This window comes from Malus domestica, chromosome 09 (assembly GCF_042453785.1).
Source record: "Malus domestica chromosome 09, GDT2T_hap1".
Taxonomy (NCBI): Eukaryota; Viridiplantae; Streptophyta; class Magnoliopsida; order Rosales; family Rosaceae; genus Malus; species Malus domestica.
The window spans coordinates 6467677-6490846 of record NC_091669.1 but is presented as its reverse complement, the minus strand read 5'-3'; the positions used below and the strand labels follow the sequence as shown (position 1 = coordinate 6490846).

Here is a 23170-nt window from a genome sequence, read left to right as displayed (position 1 = left end):
AGCTCTCAAATGTATTTTTCTTGGTTATTCATCAACACAAAAAGGATACAAGTGCTATGATCCTCAAATGAGAAAAATAATTGTATCCAAAGATGTACAATTCCATGAAGCTAACCCTTTTTTCAGCAAATCACATGAAGCCACAAGTCAGGGGGGGTGTTTCTTAGACCTACTTCCTCTACCAAGAATCAACACTCCAGATGTTTCAAACGACAGAGGTTCTAACCATGACAACATTGATGAATCTCCTACACCTCTCACTGAAGTCAACAATGAAGGCACTCACCCTGATGGTTCTGTACATGATGATGACAGCGGCAACATGGAAAATCTTCAAAGTGTGGCTGATAATTTAAACGAGGATGAGACAACTCTCCCAGTACCTCGACGCAATCCTCGACGTGATAGACAACCTCCCACGAGGTTTCAAGATTTTGTCACATATAAACCGAGACATCCAATCTCCAATTGCGTGTCGTATCAAAAGGTAACTCCATCTCATGCTGCCTTTCTTAACACCATTTCAAGTCACAGTGAGCCTCAAAACTTTCATGAGGCTAATAACCAAGTTGTGTGGAAAGAAGCAATGCGAGATGAACTCAAAGCACCAGACCAACACAACACCTGGAGCATCACCAAACTTCCAAAAGGAAAAAGGGCAGTGGGCTGCAAATCGATCTATAAGATCAAGTTTAATTCTGATGGTTCGATTGAGAGGCATAAAGCCAGGCTGGTGGCTCGAGGATTCACTCAAACATTTGAGGTGGATTACAAAGAAACATTTGCTCCTGTTGCAAAAATGAACTCAGTTAGGGTCATATTGTCTATTGCCGTCAATAAGGGTTGGTCCATGTACCAAATGGACGTGAATAACGCCTTTCTACATGGTGATCTTAAAGAAGAGGTCTATATGAGATTGCCACCAGGACACCCTCAAAGCCAAGAGCCTGATTTGGTGTGTAAGTTGCATAAGTCGATTTATGGATTGAAGCAATCGCCTCGTGCTTGGTATTCAAAACTAAGTTCCGTCCTTCTTAGTGTTGGTTTCAAAATGAGTAATGCAGATTCATCATTATTTGTTCGCACAGGAGATGTGAGCAAATTAGTTGTGTTGATATACGTGGGTGACTTAATAATTGCAAGTGATAATGTTGCAGAAATCTCCACACTCAAACAGTCACTTCAACAAATATTTGCGATTAAAGATATTGGGGTGTTGAAGTATTTTCTTGGAATCGAAATGGCATATTCTCACAAGGGACTATTTCTTAATCAACGAAAATACGTCATGGACCTACTCAAGGACGCTAATATGAGTGATGCTAAGCCTGCACTTACCCCTCTCGATAGCAAGCTCAAACTTGACTTGGGAGGCACGCCACTCTCGGATATTAGCTTCTATCAGAGGCTTGTTGGCAAGCTGATCTACCTAACGATCACCAGACCGGACATCTCATATTCAGTAAGTATCGCCAGTCAGTTCATGCACTCCCCCACCATCGAGCATATGAACCTTGTCAAAAGGATCTTACGTTACTTGAAAGGGTCCGTTGGTCGTGGCATCCTCATGGCGAAGAATGACAACACTCAAATCATGGGGTACTGCGATGCAGATTGGGCAGGAAACGCCATCGATCGCAAGTCCACCACTGGTTACTGCACCTTTGTTGGTGGAAACTTGGTCACGTGGAAGAGCAAAAAACAAACTGTCATCGCAAGATCAAGTGCCGAAGCTGAATATCGTGCAATGGCCCCAACCGCGTGTGAGCTAATATGGCTGAAAGAACTTTTATGTGACTTAGGTGTGTTCACGGCTCAACCAATGACCTTATTTTGTAACAATCAGGCTGCCATGCACATAGCATCAAACCCCGTCTTTCACGAGAGGACGAAGCATATTGAAGTCGACTGCCACTATGTCCGTGAACAAGTACAGTCGCAGGTGATTCAGACGCATTATGTAAAAAGCTCCGATCAGCTGGCTGATATATTGACCAAACCTCTGGCTTCTCATCAGTTTCAAAGGCTCCTCTCCAAGCTTGGATCCATCAACCTTCTGGATCCAGCTTGAGGGGGAGTATTGGAAGTTATTATTGGAAGTAGGGTTAAATGTTGGAAGAATAATGCAAGCTTTTGTCTAGTCTTAGTGCTAGTATAATTAAAGTGATAATGTTCCCTCATAATTGTAAAGTTAAGTTAGTGGCTTAAGTTAGGTAGGGTGGAGGCCATCACCATGTGTGCTTTGGCTGTCACCATGAGTGCTTTGGAGTGCTTTGGCTGTCACCATGAGTGCTTGGGCTGTCATTGTCCTCCACCTCTCGTTTTCCCTTCTACTTTCCCGTCTCTTCCTCTATATGTATTTTTGATCTTGTAACAGTTAATGATATGAAATAGACATCAAAACATCAATAGAAAATAATTTGCAGAAACAAAGAATTAATAAGTCATAAGCTTGTATTTACCAAATAAAAGTTTGTCTAAGCTCCGATTGGGCATGTACTCGTAGATCAATATCATTTCCTCATCTTCAAGACAGCAACCCAAGAGCCTAACGAGACTGGTATGTTGGAGCTTGGCAATAAGTTTTAATTCATTCATGAACTCCTCGTGTCCTTGGCCTGACCTTTTTGATAACCTTTTAATGGCTACTTCTTGACTTTCAGCCAGAATTCCCTGTACAGAGGAAGAAAAGCGCACAAGAGAACATTTTTTGAAGTTCAAAGAAAAAAAAAATCATATTTTCGAAAGGGGGAATGATTTTTGGACAGCTTTTTTCTCCTGCACACTCCTATTTATTTTTGTCCTTTAATTCTCCTTGGATATTTGTTTAGGTCAGAAATAAACAAAGGTGTTCAGGAGAAGAAAAATGTACTTGTATTTAAAGCACATGGTGGAAGTGTCACCTTGTAAACAGGGCCAAATCCTCCCTCGCCGAGTTTATCAGCTTCAGCAAAGTTGTTTGTAGCAGCTACTACAGCCCTTAAACCGAAGATCGGTAGTTCTGCATCATCCTTTCCACCTCCACCTCCAACATCAAATTTACTTTTACTCTCAGTATGGTTCTTCTTATGCTTTCTGTTTTAGTCATAGTATTAGAACACGTTTGAGAGAAAAAGACACAGAGAGAGATGAGATCGGTGGTAGCAGTACCTTTTCTTTCCCGTAGTTTTCTTCCATAAGAAACAGCCAAAAACGACAACAATTAAACCAGTGATTGTTGAGACTATTGCAATCCAAAGGGACGGCTTAATTACACCTGCAAAGAGAAGAAAAAGATTTTGTTGACAACATCAAGATAATGGCGCCAAAACAATGACCACTAATTGCAACACGAATAATCATTCTATTATTACGTTTTTCCTTGATGTCAGAAGCTGCCGCTCTGACGTATAAAGTACTTCCATCACCTTCATTTGCTTCAACTTCATGCAGATTCAAGACATCTCCATGCCAGATTGAACATGCATTGCTGCTGCCATAAGTATAAGCAGTGCACTGGCATTCATTTAAGCAGGCTGATCTACAACTTTCGATACTAAGAGTACCATCATATTTTCAATTATCAGGCAATGACTCTATTTAATTTTAGAAGCCCATCTCCCGTAGCATTCCCACACGTCACACTGGTTCTTCTTGAACATCCACCAGAATAAATCTGCAAGTCCCAATCACTCTGCCGGTTTGGCACAAAGCCCTTCAAACATTTGCAGTAGTTGAAGGATGTGGGTTTGCAACTGGAGAAAGCCCCACAAGAAGCATAAACATCACACTGTCTTGGTTGAGACCAAAACAATTCCCACTGCTTGGAATTCTCCATCCATAGTAGCTGAATCTGTCCTGAGGCAGACATCGAGTATTGAGATACAATTTTAGGATTGTTAGAAGAATATGTGAAATAACTTTCGTTCTCATTTGTAACATAATTATAAATGAAGTTATGATCTATCCTCATTTCAGGAAGCACGTTGAAAGTATGCAGACTTTCATTCCATGGTCCGCTGGTCCAATACTGTCTAGACCTATTCCACAATAAGATATATGAATTGCTTTCATCCGGAGCTAGCTCAAGAGAGTAAAGACCTGGTGCAGGATCCTCCAAATTCTTCCATGAAGTGACAAATTGGGTATGATTTGTAATTTTGTTGAATCCAAGTTTACCTCCTGGTAGCAAAGCATGGGTTGGATGATCAAAGCTTTGCCATAAAGGCTCTGATGTATTATTACTAGAGCCGGCTATCAAGACAAGGTTTCCGCTATCCAAAAGAACTGCTAGTACAGAACCAGAACTGGTAGTGGAGTTTAAATCTGTTGACCAAACCGGGATTTTGGACATGTTCAAGAGAACTAAATTACCATCTAAGATGGTTAACACGGAAGAAAATCTATCAGATACCGGTATTTCCCTATTTGCTACCCAAACAACGGTCATCTCAGATGCCACTTGCTTGGAGTACCATATGCCTATATAGTAGTTTGAAAGCTGACCTGGTTTGAAGAAACCTAGCTCAAACATCCCACCTGCAGAGACAATGGTTTGATCGCCCGAGAGAGATTGGTTTTCACTGATGGTGTCAGCTGCAAGGGAAACATGGGACTCGAGAAATGCACATAATAAAATAATGGAGAACACGAACTTTGAGTTTGGTTTGGTATTCATGGCTGCACAAAGAATTCAGCAGGCAGGCAAAGATTTACCGTATGCATGTTACTGGAACTTAACCTATATGCCCTTTTTGTGGTGATCATTGCAAGTCAACTAAGTCAAGTATTCAACCCTTCGTACACGGTTGCTGGCATATGAACCTAGTCTTCGTAGAAAGTACAACGTATGGAAAGGGCATGACCATTGTTGATGTGTTATTTCAAGTTAGATTAGGAAATGTTGGAGTGAGATTGCTTCAACTGCAAGCTAATGTACATACTAATCACACATGCTTGCAACAAATTATGGTTCATGTGTTATTTCAATGGGGTTCAAGAGTGTTTGAGCTTAAATGTTGTTAATTATCATAATCTTTTCCCATCAATACAAGTTTTACTAACAAAAATTGATCGCAAAAAACAAAGATATGTTGAAAATTTTCAAATTCGCAGTACCACAAAGTTTACAAGAAGATTCATTTACAAGTCTAAGTCTGTTTTTGGTCTGAACTCCAATCAAAAGATTGTACAATCTGAACCCATCAACACATGACTAATCGAAGGTAATGATTTCCACACGTCATTTTCTCCATCAATCATCCTCTTGTGTCGATGTTTGTTCGTACCACTTGATTCTACTGCAAACTAATTAATCACTACAAAATCTAAATCCCCCAAAAACAAAAAGATTAGCAGAGCTTTGCCTTCCTATTTTTTTAATTCCAGCTTGGCCTGGGAAAGCGCTGGGAACAACAGATAGGAAAGGGTCCATATAGCAGCTAATTCGATTGCATTCGAAAAACAAAATCATAAGAGAAAGAGAATCCACGGACGAAACGGCTGGGAAGAGAAAATGTTCCTTTTTAGGGTACTCTCAAGAACATAATCAGTGGAGACGAGGTGGGTCCTGTAGGGTTTAGAAATTATTATTACTATATAATTTACTTAAACCCAATTCAATTAATAAAAGAGTCCAGCTGCAGCAATTGAGCATAAAGATGTCACCACCAACATAAATTTAGATGAAATTTAACATGAATCACAAAACCATAAATGAAACAAAATTAGTGTGATTAGATGTAGTGCTGTTCCAGTCTCGACCAATAACACAAGATGAAGCTGATAGACAACACTCCAATTTATGAGTTATTTCAGACCCTACACCCGATCGAAAAAGGTAAGGGTAGAGTTGAAACTCAAAACCAACATTTCAACACAAAAAAACCAACAAAAACACGAATCCTAGAACTATGATTACAATGCCTCAGCTACATCGTTTCTGTCAAGCGATCATAGTTTCCACGAGTAGGTTCTCCCTGCGCAAGGGATCGGACTTGCCTTCAGAAAATGACTGTTCTCCTTTACACCAGGGGTGTTAAAAGTGTTCACTTGTGCTCCTAATGCTATGACCAAGTAGTCATATTCAAGGGAAAATTCCTTATTTCCCACCAAAGTTTTGGTCAAAATTAGCCCGCATGGAAACATTTTTTTGCTGCATCAATCTTGACGCATTCTGCTTCCCAATATTGGATCTCTCCATTTCTCTGCCATGACATAAAAGTTAAACACACACGACTTGTAGATCAAGTAAATAATGTTTAAGAAAGAAAAGAGCAGTCGATAATGCATGTCTCGATTTGAGACCAATCTTCATTAATTTGTCTTATGATTAGGATCGACAATAGGAGGGCCAACGTTGGACTGCAATTCTGCATACGCCACGAGACCTACCACTACTCCAATAATCCAGACGGAAATCAAAACAGAAAAACTATGATCGAGAATGAGGTCAAGCGAGCGAAGTTTTCTTCATTTTTTTTAGAAATAATGCACTTGGTCTACATTTGCTTGCCTATGACAATGTGTGTTATGAACCCAAAATAGGTCTCAATTGTGATTGTCTTAATCGGTGATTTAGAGATTTAATTGAATGTTTTATGCGTTAGTTTTTATTATTAAGGATTGCTAAATATGCCAGCTGGCATTTTAAGGAGTGGAGTCTGTATAAAAGGAGCCCAGCTCGCAGGAAACAAATCAGAACAGAATTTATAAGAAAGAAATTAAATACAAAAATATCTGGATCTCTGCTCTTTCATCTTCCTTCCCTCTTCCTCTCTATCCTCTGTGTTACTTGCAGGTTGATTAAGGGCTTAGAGATTTCGATCTTATCAATGTGGATCGAACAATTCAAACAAAAGAAAAAGGTAAAAAGACATGCTTTGGTAAACTATTGTAAATCTTCAACATGACCCTTTTAGTGGTAGATCTATGACATTTTGCTTAAGCTAGGAAAATAACTGATACTTCATCGAAAAATAAAAAAAACTTAAAAGAATGTGTCTTTATATGTTATGATGGAAAATATTTCAACCCAATTCATGGTAAGCAAGAAAATTGAGAACCTGATAGTACAAAGCACCACAAGCTTGGAGGCTACAGGGCGGCCATTGAAAGCTCTTGAAGCTCTGGTGAAGAAGGACAATATCGTCATTTGGAAAAAGTTGACCAGAATTGAGAGGCTGATCAAGTGAGACGAGACTGCTTCCTCAAGTCACTCAACAAGAAAAGAGTGAGTTGCGGAGCAACTGTAATATTCATTAATTAACAAAAATAAAATGAAATTAGTCATTATCTAACGGACACGTGGCACTTGTTAAGTTTAGTTATTTTACAGGATGAACCGATGAGGTAACCGAGTTGGTCCCACTCCACTCCCTCGGACAGTAACGTGATTATTGAAGTAATACTAAGGAGATTAAATTGTAAACTAAATTTTATAAACTAAATGATATGGAAGTTGATGATTAAATTATTGGTTAAACGTTGGTAAGCATGCTCATTTCATATTGGTGACACATTAATTAATTTGTAAATTTAGTCTCCTTAGTATTACGTTTGATATCAATCAATGTCGCGTCTTTCACGTTTGCTTATGTGTGGATGCAAATGTGATGAACGATGTGATTTTAGGGAAATGTTTTAATGTTAATAGCTAGAGTATTACGTAGTGTTATCAATTGTCGTCATGCACTGTATAACGTATGATGTTCATCAATTTGACTCATACAACATATGTACATGTAATTTTATCAAAATTGACATACATTGACACACACAACAATTTACCTAATGTTTCCATCCCATGCAATAATTTTTTGAAAAATCAGGTAATAAAGCAAGCAATGACCAATGAGCAATGAACAAGACCACCTACCACTCCCACAAACATGATCTATCCAATGCTTACTAAACCACATTATCTCTCTCTCTTTTGATTGAAACATAATGTACCTGCCAAACTAACAAGAGGTTCTCTTTTGTATTGTGTGCATAGTTTTAGTGGCGTCACTTGATAGGTATTTTACCACCTACAAAAGTAGGGATAAAATCAAACAAAATACTTGCAAGAGAACAAGGTTGTTGTAGTATAAACGGCTCAAGCAAGGTCGTTTTCCGCTGGCATTATTTAAAACAATTTATGAGAAACCCTAATCCTAGTTAACTATTTAAAAACAAAGATTAGAAAATGGTGATTTAAAAACAAAGATGAGAAACCCTAATCCTAGTTAACTATTTAAAAGGAGCCTAGCTCCCAGGAAACAAATCAGAACATAATTTACAAGAAAAAAATTAAATACAAAAATATCTGGAGCTCTGCTCCTTCATCTTCCTTCCCTCTTCCTCTCTATCCTCTGTGTTACTTGTAGGTTGATTAAGGGCTTACAGATTTTGATCTTATCAATGTGGATCGAACAATTCAAACAAAAGAAAAAGGTAAAAACACATGCTTTGGTAAACTATTGTAAATCTTCAACATGACCCTTTTAGTAGTAGATCTATGTCAAGGTACTTGGAATATGTCACATCCCGGCCCGGGGCGGATCACTTCCCGGGCCCGCTCCACTACCGTAGCACGATATTGTCCGCTTTGGGCCTCTACCCCGCCCTCACGGTTTTGTTTCTGGGAACTCACGAACAACTTCCCAGTAGGTCATCCATCCTGGAAGTGCTCTAGCCTCCTTCTCGCTTAACTTCGGAGTTCCGATGGAATCCGAAGCCAATGAGCTCCCAAAAGGCCTCGTGCTAGGTAAGGATAGGAATATACATTTAAGGATCATTTCCCTGGGCGATGTGGGATGTCACAATCTACCCCCCTTAGGGGCCCGACGTCCTCGTCGGCACACTTCCGGCCAGGGATTGGCTCTGATACCATTTGTCACATCCCTGCCCGGGGCGGACCACCACATCCTGGGCCTGTTCCACCACCGTAGCACGATATTGTCCGCTTTGGGCCCCGACAATGCCCTCACGGTTTTGTTTTTGGGAACTCACGAGCAACTTCCCAGTGGGTCACCCATCATAGGAGTGCTCTGGCTCCTTCTCGCTTAACTTCGGAGTTCCTACGGAACCCGAAGCCAATGAGCTCCCAAAAGGCCTCGTGCTAGGTAAGGATAGGAATATACATTTAAGGATCATTTCCCTGAGCGATGTGGGATGTCACAGAATATGTAAACTGATTGTAGGCCTTCAAGCTAATCAAGCAAAAGGGTAACTTAAGAGGTGAGGATTCTTTTCCACAGTGAAAGATCACATGAAAAGAATTAACAACCTCAAAAGGCATGTTTTGTTGCTGAGAAAACAGAGAGCAAATTAAATACAGGAGAAATTAGGTTCTCATCCTTTCTTTTTTCCACTTCATTGATTAAAATCTTATTCCTTTTCAATTTTTTATCAAGGTCCTTGGTATTAATAACATCATTAATTATTTCAATAATAAAATATTTTTTATTTCTAAATATATTCATTTAATGTTAAAAATGTTACAATTAGTATATTTATATTTATGACTAAATTTTTTATCATATATTTTTAGTTTTAGTTTGTATCCATTTTTAATTTGTAATTCTTTTTTAACTTGTACCATTTTTTTTTCAGTTTTAATTTGTACCTATATATTAATTTCTTTTTGTGCCTATATTCTTTTAAAATTTTATTTGTATTTGTACCCATATATATTTTTGTATTTGTACTTTTTATTTTGCTAAATGTACCCATGCTAATTATATGTACCCATTCATATAAAACTTTTTAATCTTAAAATGTACTCATTCTAAAATATACCAATTTGTTATATGTAAAATGTACCTTTTTTTATATAAAATATATTCAATTTTTTTCTAATCTATTTTTAAACTTATATGGGTACATTCTTTTTTCTTTGATTTTAAAATGTATTCATGTCAAGTTTAATTGAAGAAATTTACTAATATTATAAAGCCTAATATCTTTTTCTTTTTTTGTGATTTTGAAGAATGTATCCATGTTTTTGTCACAGCCCGTTCCGGAAATATATATTTCGAGGACGTGAAATGACGATGCTGCCCTTGACGTTACTAAGGTGAGTGTGTGACATACTTTGTTCATAAAGTTTATTTTCCTAAGTTTGGAAAATTTTATTAGCTTAATGGGTTGTTATTTGTGTGGTTAAGGTTTAGGGTGGACCACACACACTCAGTCTTCTCTCTCTCCCTTTCCCCTGTGCTTTCCCTTTCTCTTCCCCGTTATATCTCCCTCACCCTTCGAAATTGTACGGACATGGACCAAGGACATCAAAACTCCACGGATCGAAGCCAAAAAGGTATGGTTCTTCATCCTTTCGACCTCCTGAGTCGTTTGGTGCTACTTTTAGGAAGTGAAACCTTCGAAATCACGTGGAACCCGAACCCCCATTTTATGTCACTATTCATGCAATCGTGATATGTTGCATTTCAGGGAATTCTAAGCTTATAGTGAGCTTAGTGAGGTCCCAAGGAAGCTCGGAGTGCTTCGTTTGAAGGTTTTGGACGTTGGAATCACTAGGTTCGATTTTGGCCGGTTTTTCTTGGAAGTTTTCCTGTGGGATTTAGTTGTTTTTAGAGCCTTAAAAGTAGTATATTGTGAAACTACATGCTTAGGGCTTCATTTTGACATAAAATATGAAGAAAATGGGTGAAAAATGAAGGAGAACAAGGGGATTGAAAAATCCCCAGTTTTCCGGCTACCGGAAAACACAGTCCGGCGAACCCAGGGAAGAAGACGCGCGTGGGGGGCACGTGTCCCCGTGCCTGCCCTGGCGCATGCCACGTCAAAAAATTATTTTAAAAATTCCTCGACGTTCGTGACGACGAGTAGGTCGATGTGGTATATTCACATACCCAAATTGAGCACCGTGTGAGAAGTTATTTCGATTTGTCGGTTATGTGTTTTAATTAACATTTTTATAGTTGTTTCACATATAGGTGACACCTATCCCGAGGACAAGCACATCTAGGGACGTCACGGGGGTTACGACCCATCGACTTACCAGTGAGTGGGCAGTTTTGTTTTCGTATTACCTATATACTATTGATTTTCCCAGAAAATGAAATTATATGAAAATACGTTTTAAAATGTCATGCATGCATACTATGAGATATATGAATTGATAATTGATGCATTTATATATATGAATTGGTGCTGTGGACGTACAGATAAGTTTCTCGTTATTTATATGATTTATTATAATGTGAATTGCATTGAGAGCTCATAACTTGCACCCTTGGTGTTAGTGCTTATATTATTCACCGCACCGCACGCTCACCTTGGATCCAAGTAGGTGAATGTCGTACAGACCATGTGAGGGTTCCGACATGCTAGTCGTATAGATCGCTAGAGGTGGTTCCGACTAGTAGGTGACTTTAGATTATGCGCGCCGATGATTGATGAGAGAAGCACTAGAGCGTATTCGTACACCTTTTCTATCGTACAGACTACCTTAGGTGGTTCCGATTGATGTGCAGAGTAGGGCCGTATAGGTCACTGTGGTGACTCCGGTTGGGTCGGATAATGAGCTATAGAATGAACCGTACAGGGCCAGCCGAAGGGTCTCCGGTTATTTCATTATATCACCTGTCATATTGATGCATCCATATTTCAATCGTTGACATTATTGCTTGGCATATTTACTGGATTTTGATAAAATTGATGTTTTGAGCAATTTGAGCAAATATTATGCTATTATGTTATTTTCTGGGAAAGTATACAAGTTTTACAGTGAGGGGTTAGAAATGTTTTAAATGAAATGTTTTAGAAAACTTTGGTTTTACTGACCCACTCAACTTTGTTTTACGCCCCTCCAGGTTCTAGTTAGCAATTGGTGGCTCACAAGGTTCTCTTCGGCGTTCTGACATACGTCCTGCATGTAGGACTCACTTGCGGGTGTTGTAATTTAATTATAGTCCTACTTGACTGCACCTAGTATTTACGCTCTGAAATTGTGTGTTTTACTGTTAAACTCACTTTATCATGCTAGTTGGATATTATTGCTAGTAGTTGTTTTAAATTCCTGCATATTTCTCTTATCTTTTGCTTCCACGTCGCACTTTTGGCTACGTCACACTCACGTGACGGCCATCACGCCTTGATTCTAGGATTGGGGTGTGTCAGTTTTGATACAATAAATTTTTTGGTTAATTTTGATGAATGTATCCATGTTTATATACACACACACAATAGTATATTTATTTTTTTAATATTTTTAATCCCACAATAAAAACTAAAATTTCTAATTTTTAATTTAAAAAAATATAGTAACGTACATATAAATAAATTATCACATTAATTTCAGTAACATCGATCAAAAATTAAAAACAAAGAAGATTTCAATAAAAAAATATTCATAACCAATGACCGTATCCAAAATCTCCCTTGAATAAATTCAGCATAGCTAAAACTCCAAAACAAACATTTGCAGTCTATTTTCTCAGTAACCAAACAAAGTCTAGTGTCTGGTGGTTGATAAACTGAGATTCAAGGAAAAGTTTAGATTCAGAGTTAATGAGCTGACATTTTGCTTAAACTAGGAAAAAAACTGATACTTCATAGGAAAATAACCAAAACTAAAAAAGAATGTGTCTTTATATGTTATGATAGAAAATACTTCAACCCAATTCATGGTAAGCAAGAAAATTGAGAACCTGATAGTACAAAGCACCAGAAGCTTGGAGGCAGAAGGGTGGCCATTGAAAGCTCTTGAAGCTCTGGTGAAGAAGGACAAGATCGTCATTTGGGAAAAGTTGACCAGAATTGAGGGGCTGATCAAGTGAGACGAGACTGCTTCCTCAAGTCACTCAACAAGAAAAGAGTGAGTTGCGGAGCAACTGTAATATTCATTAATTAACAAAAATAAAATGAAATTAGTCATTATCTAACTGACGCGTGGCACTTGTTAAGTTCAGTTATTTTGCAGGATGAACCGATGAGGTAACCGAGTTGGTCCCACTCCACTCCCTCGGACAGTAACTTGAAATAATACTAAGAAGATTAAATTTGTAAACTAAATAATATGAAAGTTGATGATTAGATTATTACTTAAACGTTGATAAGTGTGTTTATTTCCTATTGATAATACATCAGTCAGTTTACAAATTTAATCTATATATTTAATTTCCTTAGTATTACTCCATGTGGTTAGTAGGCTACATCCTACAACTAACCTTTACAACACTTGGTACTATACAGTTTTGTCATTGTGTGATCCAATTATTTTGCGGTTTATCCTTTGAGTCATCAATATCATCCTCTGCATTTTATATCAATCAATGTCGCGTCTTTCACGTTTGTTTATGTGTGGATGCAAACGTGATGAACGACGTGATTTTAGGGAAATGTTCTAACGTTAATAGCTAGAGGATTACGTAGTGTTATCAATTATCGTCCTGCTCTGTGTTATTTATGATGTTCATCAATTTGATTCCTACAACACATGTACATGTAATTTTATCAAAATTAACATAACATTGACACACACAACAATTAACCTGATGTTTCCGTTCCACGCAATAATTGTTTGAAAAATCAGTGAATGAAGCAAGCAATGACCAATGAGCAAGACCACCTACCATTCCCACAAGCATGATCTATCCAATGCTTACTAAACCACATTATCTCTCTCTTTTGATTGAAACAGGATTTACTTGCCAAACTAACAAGATGTTCTCTTTTGCATTGTGTGTATAGTTTTAGTGGTATCACTCACTCATGGAGTTGCTTACGTTTTTAAAAAGCAAATCTCTATTCAATAAAAATCAACACATTACACGTTTAGTTGGATAAGATGAGACTCTCTATCCAAAACAAGAAGCATAAGTACCCTGCCTCCATTTTGCATCAAAATGGGTAACATCACAATTGTAGGGACCCAAAATATACGGGAAACCAAATCAGGCAGAAAAAAGTAACAAGAAACAATGCCACCAACCTTACCGACAACATTCCTATTTAGCGATTTAAGCCATGAGACAAGAACTCGACTTTTAGAATTATAAAGACGAAGTGTCGCTAAACTAAATTGTTATTAGCAGTTGAACCATTCATATCGTGAATCAATATGAATCTTTGATGACTGAAGAACAAAAGAAAAAAAGAAAGAATATGAGTTTACAAGTAACCCAAGCCAATTGAAAAAACTTGTAAGAGAATCAACAATCATATTAGGAAGCCAAACAGTTTTCTTCTTATTTCCCCTTGGTTTTCACGTCTATGGTTTCATCTCAGAAAAGAAAACAAGTACGAGAGAAACTCAAAAGAAGAAACTTGAAGCAAAAAAACTAAGCCCCAAAACTGACACATTTTATTTGTACTTCCTCCATGTATATACCATACTCATGTTGTCTCTCTCAAACATAAGTTTAATCTTAACTTTTTTTCTTTTCTCTGTTTGTGTTTTCGGGCTCATCCCGATAAAGAATCAGCACAACCATGGGTTTCAAGGTTGTGGAGAACAATAATGCCGAAACTGGCGGCGGAGTTCGAGATTAAACTGATGTCCTTACTAGTGCTAATTGTAACCAAACTGACTCTTACTTTGGTGATAATTGAACTCAAATTGATGATATGATATTAAATGGCGCATTCGTTGGTTGATCCACACTCTTACGGTGGTTTGTTTTGTAGTTGTAGCTTGTAAGTGAAACTATCCAGGTCCATAAATTTTCTAGATCGAAGTGATATTCACTAACTGTTTGTTTAATTGATTTATTATTGACTTGATCTGCAGGGTGCATTCAGTTCCTCTATAGTTCGAGCAGACTGGTGCATGTGTTCCAGCTTGACAAAGCTTGAGTTTAACATGATCAGGCGAATCAAGTGTTCTACTGATATTTTGCTTTTCAATGTTAAAAGAGGCATTAAGTTCGAATCCTCGTCGATAAAAAAACTGACTGGGGACATAGTTTACTTTTAGTTCTAGTTGCCAAACTTGCATTCGGTAGATTCTATATGATGATTTCAAATTTTCTATTACAACCATAGGAAAACCCATGTTGCCAATTATGGATATACTAACGTAAAATCCTTTGTTCTAGACCAATTTTGTTTTCAGTTTTTGTCTTCTGAAAGTTGGAAGATGTAAAAAAAATACCCACTTTATTCTTTTGATACAAGTGACATTCCATTTTAATTTAATATAAATACAGTTGCACCAAGGGGTGCAGCGGGAACATATCTTGAAGTATGGTTACGCCCATATTTGCAGTTGAAAAATACATAACATAAATCTAATATGCTACTATTATAGGTTTAGTTTGGATGGGCAAAAACCATAAACTGCACAAACATATCCGGTAATGTGTAATTGAACCCCTTGAGTGTTGTATAAAACTGCTAGTTGTTGGGGTGTTTATTCTAATATACTATACTATTTTCTCAACTGCTTGCTAGTCACCGCTCTTCCAACGCCTATCGACCTTCTGGCAAAGTCATGGTGACTGTGTTGTAGGAAAAAATGGTAGGCATTTGAGAAGAACAAACAGGATTGGAATTTTTGTGTGTTGAAAAGGCAGGTTCTTTGAAAGGTGGAAGAGATGTAGATTCATTGCTCTGCAGCATACGAATTACCGAAGACATTGTTGGCCGATCAGTTGGAGCTTCTTGAACACACAAAAACCCTACATGGATACACTTCAAAGCTTCATCGAGCCGGTATGTTTCCCTTACTGATTCATCAATCACCTCCATTCCTCTTCCGTCTTTCCACAACTCCCATGCCTAATTAAAATGTTGAACGTATGGTCATTTGCGAATTTGAAGGGCTTAAAAACAGAATGATCATTAGCTGGAATAGTTTTTCAGTACTTACCCATCCAGCAAGAGTTGGTGAATGTTCAAGGCGATAAAAAGCAGCATTCTTCTTTCCGCTCACAATCTCCAACAACAACACTCCGAAGCTGAATACATCTAATTTCTCAGAGAAATGACCATATCTCGCATATTCGGGTGACATGTAGCCACTGCACATGAATTGACAGTATGTAAAGAAGTAAGCAATAGAACATTACTTCAATGAAAACATGTACCAGATGTATGTAGACTTACTATGTGCCAACAACCCTATTGGTATTTGCTTCAGTCTGATTTATCCCGAAAATCCTTGCCATTCCAAAGTCTGAAATTTTGGGGTTCAAGGCTCCATCCAACAGTATGTTACTTGCTTTTAGGTCCCTGTGGATGATTTTCAATCTGGAGTACTTGTGGATATAAAGTACTCCTTGAGCAATGCCTTCTATAATTCGAAAACGTCTTCCCCAATCTAATTCTCTTTTTTCTGATGCATCTGATTGGACAAACCATGAAGAAAGATGAGCAAGTGTTTTTCTTTTCATTTTAGATAAAATATTTGGACACAGTGCATTTGATCTTGCAGTACATGGCATTTGTACACAAGGAAAACAATGTGCAGAAAGAAAGAATTAATAAGTCATTAGCATGTATATACCAAACAAAAGTTTGTCCAAGCTCCGATTGGGCATGTACTCGTAGATCAATATCATTTCCTCCTCTTCAATACAGCAACCCAGGAGCCTAACGAGATTGGTATGCTGGAGCTTGGCAATAAGTTTTAACTCATTCATGAACTCCTCGTGTCCTTGGCCTGACTTTTTTGATAACCTTTTTATGGCTACTTCTTGATTTTCAGCCAAAATTCCCTGTATAGAGGAAGAAAATCGCTCAAGAGAAAAAATTGTTAGAGAAGTACAAAAGAACGGTCAATTAAGGTGAGTATAGAATATATGTTATATTTCACTATCATGATTTACAATGGAGATGCTCTTTATAGGAGCCAAATGAGCGGACAACAACTAATGGAAATAGTAAAGAAAGACTAATGGACAATTAGTGGACTAGACAAAATTATGAAAGGCATGTCTAATGGAAGTATTCATGAAAGGCTAGTGGACAAGCAATCAATGTGTTGAGAAGAAGATTCCCTTTTACGCCCCCGCAAGATGGTGGTCCCGTCAGAGACACCGATCTTGGATCGTAACAATTGGAAGCGTGGACGAGGAAGAGCTTTTGTGAGGACGTCTGCAAGCTGATCCTGAGTAGAAACATGTGAAACTTGAAGAAGCCCGCGATTGACGCGATCACGAACAAACTGAAAATCAAGTTCAATGTGCTTCATGCGAGAGTGAAGAACAGGATTGACACTATAAAAAGTTGCCCCAATATTGTCGCAGGAAATGGTTGGCTTATCCATTGAGGAGACACCAAGCTCATGGAGAAGGGATTGAAGCCAAGCTAGTTCAACAGTAGTAGAGGCTATGGCGCGGTATTCTGCTTCTGTGGACGATCGAGCGACAGAACGTTGTTTGCGAGAGCTCCAAGAGATTAAGTTGCCTCCCAAATAGATGACATAACCCGTGGTAGACTTACGGTCATCACGATCACCAGCCCAGTCAGCGTCTGAGAAGGCATATAGACGAGATGAGGCACTGCAGCGGAAGAGAATGCCATGAAAAATAGTGCCTTTTAGATAGCGGAGGAGACGTTTCAAGGCCTGCCAATGAGACTCAGTTGGTCGATGCATGAACTGTGAGAGTTTGTTGACGGTAAATGAGATGTCAGGGCGGGTGAGACTGAGGTATTGGAGACCTCCAACAAGTTGTCGAAAGGTAGTAGCATCAGTGAGAGGAGAGCCATCAAAGAGAATCAAAAGAGTAGAGGTAGCCATTGGTGTGGTCACATCCTTAGCACCATCCATTTTAGCTTTAGCGAGAAGATCATGGATGTATTTATGTTGAGAAAGAAACAAACCCGTGGTGGTGGGTATCACTTCAACCCCAAGGAAATAATGAAGGTTCCCCAAATCTTTGACAGAAAAACGATTTGCCAAGGCTTGAATAAACGTAGAGAGGAGACTGGAATTATTTCCTGTAAGAACAAGATCATCAACATAAACTAGAAGGAAGATCACATCATTATCCTGACGAAAAATAAAGAGAGAGGTGTCTGAGATGGCATTGACAAATCCTTGATTGAGCAAAAAGGTGCTCAACTCCTTATACCATGATCGGGGTGCCTGCTTGAGGCCATATAAAGCTTTGCGAAGTTTGCATACATGTGTTGGAACAGTAGATTCACCGAACCCGGGGGGTTGTACCATGTAAACATCTTCAGAGAGTGATCCATGCAAAAAGGCATTGTTCACGTCTAATTGACGAAGAGGCCAACCATGAGTGAGAGCCAAATGAAGAACAATACGGATGGTGATGGGTTTGACAACTGGACTGAAGGTGTCTAAGAAATCCACGCCAGGACGTTGGTGAAAGCCTTTAGCAACAAGGCGTGCTTTGTACCTATCAATGCTGCCATCAGAATGTCTTTTGATGCGGAAGACCCATTTGCACCCAATAAGATTCTGTGAAGGTTGAGGAGGAACAAGCTCCCATGTGCCATTGCGGATTAACGCATTGAACTCGTCGGACATTGATGCACGCCAAAGAGGATCTTTGATAGCCTGAGAAACACATGTTGGTTCAATGGGAGAAGGAAGTGGGTGTTTGGTGGCAGTGCAAAGTTGTTTAGGTTTAAAGATATTGTTTTTGGCTCTAGTGGTCATGGGGTGATGGTTGAAATTATTTGGTGGTGGTGGTGGGGGTAAAGGAATGATAGATGTGGGTATGAGATGATGTGGGGATGGGGGGTGAGCAGTCGCAGATGGTGATGGTGCAGGGGAGAGACACAACTCCGAGACCTCCGAAGGCGTTTGAGTGGCAGCATGCTGAGAAGAGGTGTGTGATGGAACTGGTGGCACGTCAGCAATGTGAGCAGGAATGGAGATGACGGCTGGAGTGACAGCAGACCATGCAGTGGAGTCGGGGGAAGGAACTGAAGGGATGACGGAGTCACGAGAAGAAAAAGGAAAAGTGTTTTCATCAAATCGAACGTGATGGGAAACAAACATACGACGGGAAGGGAGATTAAGACATAGATAAGCACTTTGAGTAGAGAAGTAACCAAGAAAGAGACATGGACGAGATCGAGGAAGAAGCTTGTTGGAATTATAGGGTCTTAACCAAGGGAAACATAAGCAACCAAACACACGAAGCTTAATGTAGTTAGGAAGATCACCAAAGAGAGCTTTGTATGGAGAGATATTATTGAGAACATGAGTGGGCATCCTATTAATAAGATACACAGCAGTTTTGAAAGCATATGACCAATAAGTTAGGGGTAAGGATGCTTGGTGGAGAAGGGTTAACCCTGTTTCGACAACATGGCGGTGGCGGCGTTCAGTAACACCATTGTGTTCAGGAGTTTGTGGAGGAGTGGTGAGGTGAGTGATGCCATTTGTGGAAAGAAAATGTTTGAGTTTAACATATTCTCCTCCTCCGTCAGAGTAGAAGGTGATTATTTTGGTGTGGAAGTAGTTTTCTACAAGAGCTTTAAAGGTTGTGAAGATTGAGAAAACATCGGATTTGTGTTTCATGGGATAAAACCAAATATATTTCGTGAAATGATCGACAAAGATAACATAGTATGAAAAACCATCAGTAGATAAATAGGGAGCAGGACCCTATACATCACTATAAATTAGTTCAAGGGGACGCTTACTAACAAGCGTAGAATGACCAAACAGGAGCTTGTGGCTCTTATTGCAATGACAAGAAGTGCAAACAGAATGAGTTGAAGACATAGGAATGGAGGAGGTACGTTGGATTTGAAGATAGGTTCGATGGTTGGGGTGACCAAGCCTACGGTGCCACACATTGGAGGAGTCCATCACACTGCTCATAACTTGTTTTTGAGGCATCAAGCACGGCCACTCATATGTATCGTTCTTATTCGGGCCTCGAAGAAGTGCCGCTCCCGTGTTGAGATCCTTGACAAGAAAGGAATCAGGAAAAAATTCAATAGAGGTGGCATTTTGTCTATTAAATTTGGCAATGGAAATAATATTACGGGAAATGGAAGGAACACACAGGACATCATTTAAGTGAAATGGGGTGGTAGAGGAAGAAGAGAGTGATGTGGAACCAACATGTGTAATACTTAAACCTGTTCCATTACCAATAACAATCTGATCAGGACCATCATAGGTAGTGGAGTCCGGGATGTTCCTGGAGTCAGAAGTGACATGGTGAGAGGCACCCGAGTCGAGCAGCCAAGGAGATGATGTTGAGGGGCGGATAGTGGTGTGGTTGACCGTGGGTGGAGCGGAAGAAAGTTGAGGGCAGCGTTTTGCACTATGCCCTTGAGTACCACACCATTGACAAAAACCACGATACCCCATAGTAGAACGACGATGATTGGAGTTGTGGTGGTTAGCACGGTTAGAGTTGTAGATGGTATTTGTTGGACGTTGTTGGGAGGCTTGTGTGGCCCTGAAGTCACGTTGGAAGGAGCGGGGAGCTTGAGCAACAAGGGTAGTCATAGGAGTAACAGCAGCTGGTGGTGCATCCCGTTGGAGGAAAGTTTCATGTTCAATGAGTTTGTCATACAGATTTTCAAAGGAGATGGAGGTATCGCTAGCTCGAACAACGGCAACGATTTCTTTGAAGGCAGGTCCAACACCATTGAGGACGTGTAGAACAACATCATCGTCGGAGAGTGGAGAATCAATGATGGCAAGCTCATCAATGATAGCTTTGATAGCTTGTAGAAAAACTGACACAGGTTGTGTATCACGACGCATGAACGTAAGACGCTCTTTGAGGTTGAGAACCCGAGAGCGTGTTTTGTTGGCATAGAGCTTGGTGAGCTTGTCCCAAGCCTCCTTGGATGTTTTAGAGGAGGAAATGAGAGATATAATCTGTTCAGAGACAGAAGCTAAGATAGCATGTAGTAGCAGCTGATCTTGACGAATCCAGAAGGTGTAGCACACAGTAGAGGAGGCAGCAGGACGTGGTTTTGATCCATCAATGTAACCCATCAGGTCATACCCAAGAAGCAGGGCATTGAATTGAGCTCGCCAGGAAGGAAAGTTGGTGGGTGTGAGTTTTAGAGGTAACTGAGCAGCAGCGTTAATGGTGACAGGAGTGGGCAAGGGGGTGAGTTGGTGGATTCAGCCATGAGGATCGGGAAAAAAAAATTGCTCGATGGAGCTTTGTTGCTCTTGATACCAAATTAAGGTGAGTATAGAATATATGTTATATTTCACTATCATGATTTACAATGGAGATGCTCTTTATAGGAGCCAAAGGAGCGGACAACAACTAATGGAAATAGTAAAGAAAGACTAATGGACAATTAGTGGACTAGACAAAATTATGAAAGGCATGTCTAATGGAAGTACTCATGAAAGGCTAGTGGACAAGCAATCAATGTGTTGAGAAGAAGATTCCCTTTTACGGTCATGTTTATGAAAGGAGAAATTATTTTCAGACACCCTTTTTTCTCCTTCTGCAAACCCATGTGTACTTTGTCCTGTGATTCATCTCCTTGAAATTATTCAATCCAAGGGTCATAAATAAACAAGGAGTGTGCATGAGGAGACAAATGTATTAGTATTTAGAGTACAAAGTGGAAGTGTCACCTTGTAGACAGGGCCAAATCCTCCCTCTCCGAGTTTATTAGCTTCAGCGAAGTTGTTTGTAGCAGCTATTATAGCCTTTAAACCAAAGATCGGCAGTTCTGCATCATTCATTTCACCTCCAGCAGCAACTTCACTTTTTGTTCCCAATGTTTTCTTCCATAAGAAATAGCCCAAAATGACAACAAGCAAACCTGTGATTGTTGAGACTATTGCAATCAAAGGGGACAACTTAATTACACCTGCAAAGAGAAGAAAACGATCATCGGGACAACATCAAGATTAACGGCTCCAAGTAGACATGAATAATCATTCTCTTATTACGTTTTTTCTCAATGTCGGAAGCTGCAGCTTTGATGTATAAAATTCTTCCATCACCATCATTTGCTTCGAATTCTTGCAGATTCAAGACATCTCCATGCCATATTGAACATCCATTGCTGCTGTCATAAACATAAGCAGTGCACTGGCATTCATTTAAGCAGGCTGATCTACAACTTTCGAAACTAGGAGCTGGTTCATATTGGCTATTTTCAAGGAAGGACTTGCTATTTTTTTCTAGAAACCCGTCTCCCGTAGCATTCCCACACTTAACACTGGTTCTTCTTGAACATCCACCGGAATAAATCTGCAAGTCCCAATCACTCTGTCGGTTTGGCTCAAAGCCCTTCAAACATTTGCAGTAGTTCGAGGATGTGGGTTTGCAACTGGAGAAAGCCCCACAAAAAGCATAAACATCACACTGTCTTGGTTGAGACCAAAACACATTCCACTGCTTGGAAGCCTCCAACCATGTTAGTTGCTGAACCTGTCCCGAGGCAGACATCAAGCCTCGAGTTACAATTTTAGGATTGTTAATAGAATATGTGAGATAACTTTCGTTCTCATTCGTAACAAAACTATAATTGAAGTCATTAAATAGCCTCAATTCAGGAACCATGTTGAAATTACGCAAACTTTCATTCCATGGTCCGCTGGTCCAATACTGTCTAGACCTATTCCACAATAAGATATATGAATTGCTTTCATCCGGAGCTAGCTCAAGAGAGTAAAGACCTGGTGCAGGATCCTCCAAATTCTTCCATGAAGTGAGAAATTGGGTATGATTTGTAATTTTGTTGAATCCAAGTTTACCTCCTGGTAGCAAAGCATGGGTTGGATGATCAAAGCTTTGCCATAAAGGCTCTGATGTATTATTACTAGAGCCGGCTATCAAGACAAGGTTTCCGCTGTCCAAAAGAACTGCTTGTACAGAACCAGAATTGGTGGTGGAGTTTAAATTTGTTGACCAAACCGGGGTTTTGGACTCGTCAAAGAGAACTAAATTACCATCTAAGATGCTCAATGCCGAAGAAAATATATCAGAAACTGGTGTTTCCCTATTTGCTACCCAAACAACAGTCATCTCAGATACTACTTGCTTGGAGTACCATATGCCTATATAGTAGTTTGAAAGCTGACCTGGTTTGAAGAAACCTAGCTCAAACATCCCACCAGCAGAAGCAATGGTTTGATCGCCGGAGAGTGTCAGCTGCTAGGGAAACATGGGACTCGAGAAATACACACACTAAAATAACGGAAAACACGAACTTTGGGTTTGGTTTGGTATTCATGGCTGTACAAGGAATTCAGCAGGCAGGCAAAGATTTACCGTATGGATGTTACTGGAACTTAACCTATATGCCCTTAAGTCAACTATTC

At 39.4% G+C, this 23170-nt stretch overlaps 1 protein-coding gene, 1 non-coding gene and 1 pseudogene across 2 annotated transcripts; all 3 read right to left on the bottom strand.

Annotated features, from left to right (window-relative positions):
- Positions 1-2394: 2394 nt before the first annotated feature.
- LOC108174098 (G-type lectin S-receptor-like serine/threonine-protein kinase At2g19130) lies at positions 2395-4790 on the bottom strand. The gene is given in 5 exon segments (XM_070805426.1): positions 2395-2673; positions 2904-3075; positions 3151-3256; positions 3354-3574; positions 3576-4790. Coding segments are annotated over 5 exon segments (1818 nt in total). The 5' UTR covers positions 4658-4790; the 3' UTR covers positions 2395-2436.
- A 926-nt stretch (positions 4791-5716) lies between these two features.
- On the bottom strand, positions 5717-5817 carry LOC114827221 (small nucleolar RNA snoR97). Its single transcript, XR_003776439.1, has one exon. It is a non-coding gene; the product is annotated as a small nucleolar RNA snoR97 (small nucleolar RNA).
- A 9312-nt stretch (positions 5818-15129) lies between these two features.
- On the bottom strand, positions 15130-23159 carry LOC103411416 (receptor-like serine/threonine-protein kinase SD1-8; annotated as a pseudogene).
- Positions 23160-23170: the final 11 nt, after the last annotated feature.